This window comes from Topomyia yanbarensis, chromosome 2 (assembly GCF_030247195.1).
Source record: "Topomyia yanbarensis strain Yona2022 chromosome 2, ASM3024719v1, whole genome shotgun sequence".
In the NCBI taxonomy this organism is placed as follows: Eukaryota; Metazoa; Arthropoda; class Insecta; order Diptera; family Culicidae; genus Topomyia; species Topomyia yanbarensis.
Window position 1 is genome coordinate 38,685,966 of NC_080671.1, and position 736 is coordinate 38,686,701.

Here is a 736-nt window from a genome sequence, read left to right on the forward strand (position 1 = left end):
GTTTTACGACATGTTCGGCGGAAGGGCGCTCATAGAGGTTAAACTTTGGCTGGAGTTTTCTTATTTTGTGCACGCGATTGTTGTTTGAGAAGATTTTCCTGACTTTGTGCTTGGGGATGCTGTTCACTTCATAATCTGGAAAGGGCTGGAAGAATTCAAGGAATCTTGCCATCAAATCACTGACAATTTGCTGACAATCCAAAGGTTTGCTAGCATATTTCTATAAGTTTGTATTTGACCTGTTTATGGGGTTCACCGAATATCCTGGGTGTAAAATCGTTTGAATAATCTTGATGAACTGCTTGACCAATTTTATTCATCTTCATACCATGGCCTCGTTTTGCTTTCTATTTCTTCGCATTAATTCATTACGCTTAGCCTTCAATCCGTTTCAACACCTGATAAGAAGCCTGTGAATACAAAATAAACCATTTTTCCTTTATCTAGCATCGACATCAGAACCTCTCTCTTCGCTTTTCCTCCCCAATCAAGACCAGCAGGTACTTAGCAACACCTCCAACGAGCCATAAAAGCTTTGCTGTTGAGTTGCTTCTTCTCCCACAGCAGACGATAGAAAAAGAAGCACCGAACGAATGAATATTTCATAAATCGTTCATTTCCCAACACTTCCCATCCTGTACCACTGAGACGGGCCGCTGGTGGCGGAAATGGTACCACCCACTATCACACACACACACCCTGTCAAGGCTTCCGCCTCTGGTGCTCTCGTCTCTAA

The 736-nt window shown here is 42.8% G+C and overlaps 1 protein-coding gene across 1 annotated transcript in view; it reads left to right on the forward strand.

Moving 5' to 3' along the window:
* LOC131679437 (matrix metalloproteinase-C-like) overlaps window positions 1-530 on the forward strand; it is a 1,651-nt gene extending 1,121 nt beyond the window's left edge. The window contains exon 3 of the mRNA XM_058960167.1: window positions 493-530. Within this exon, the coding sequence (XP_058816150.1) occupies window positions 493-530 (38 nt within the window). The remainder of the gene's footprint in view (window positions 1-492) is intronic.
* Window positions 531-736: the final 206 nt, after the last annotated feature.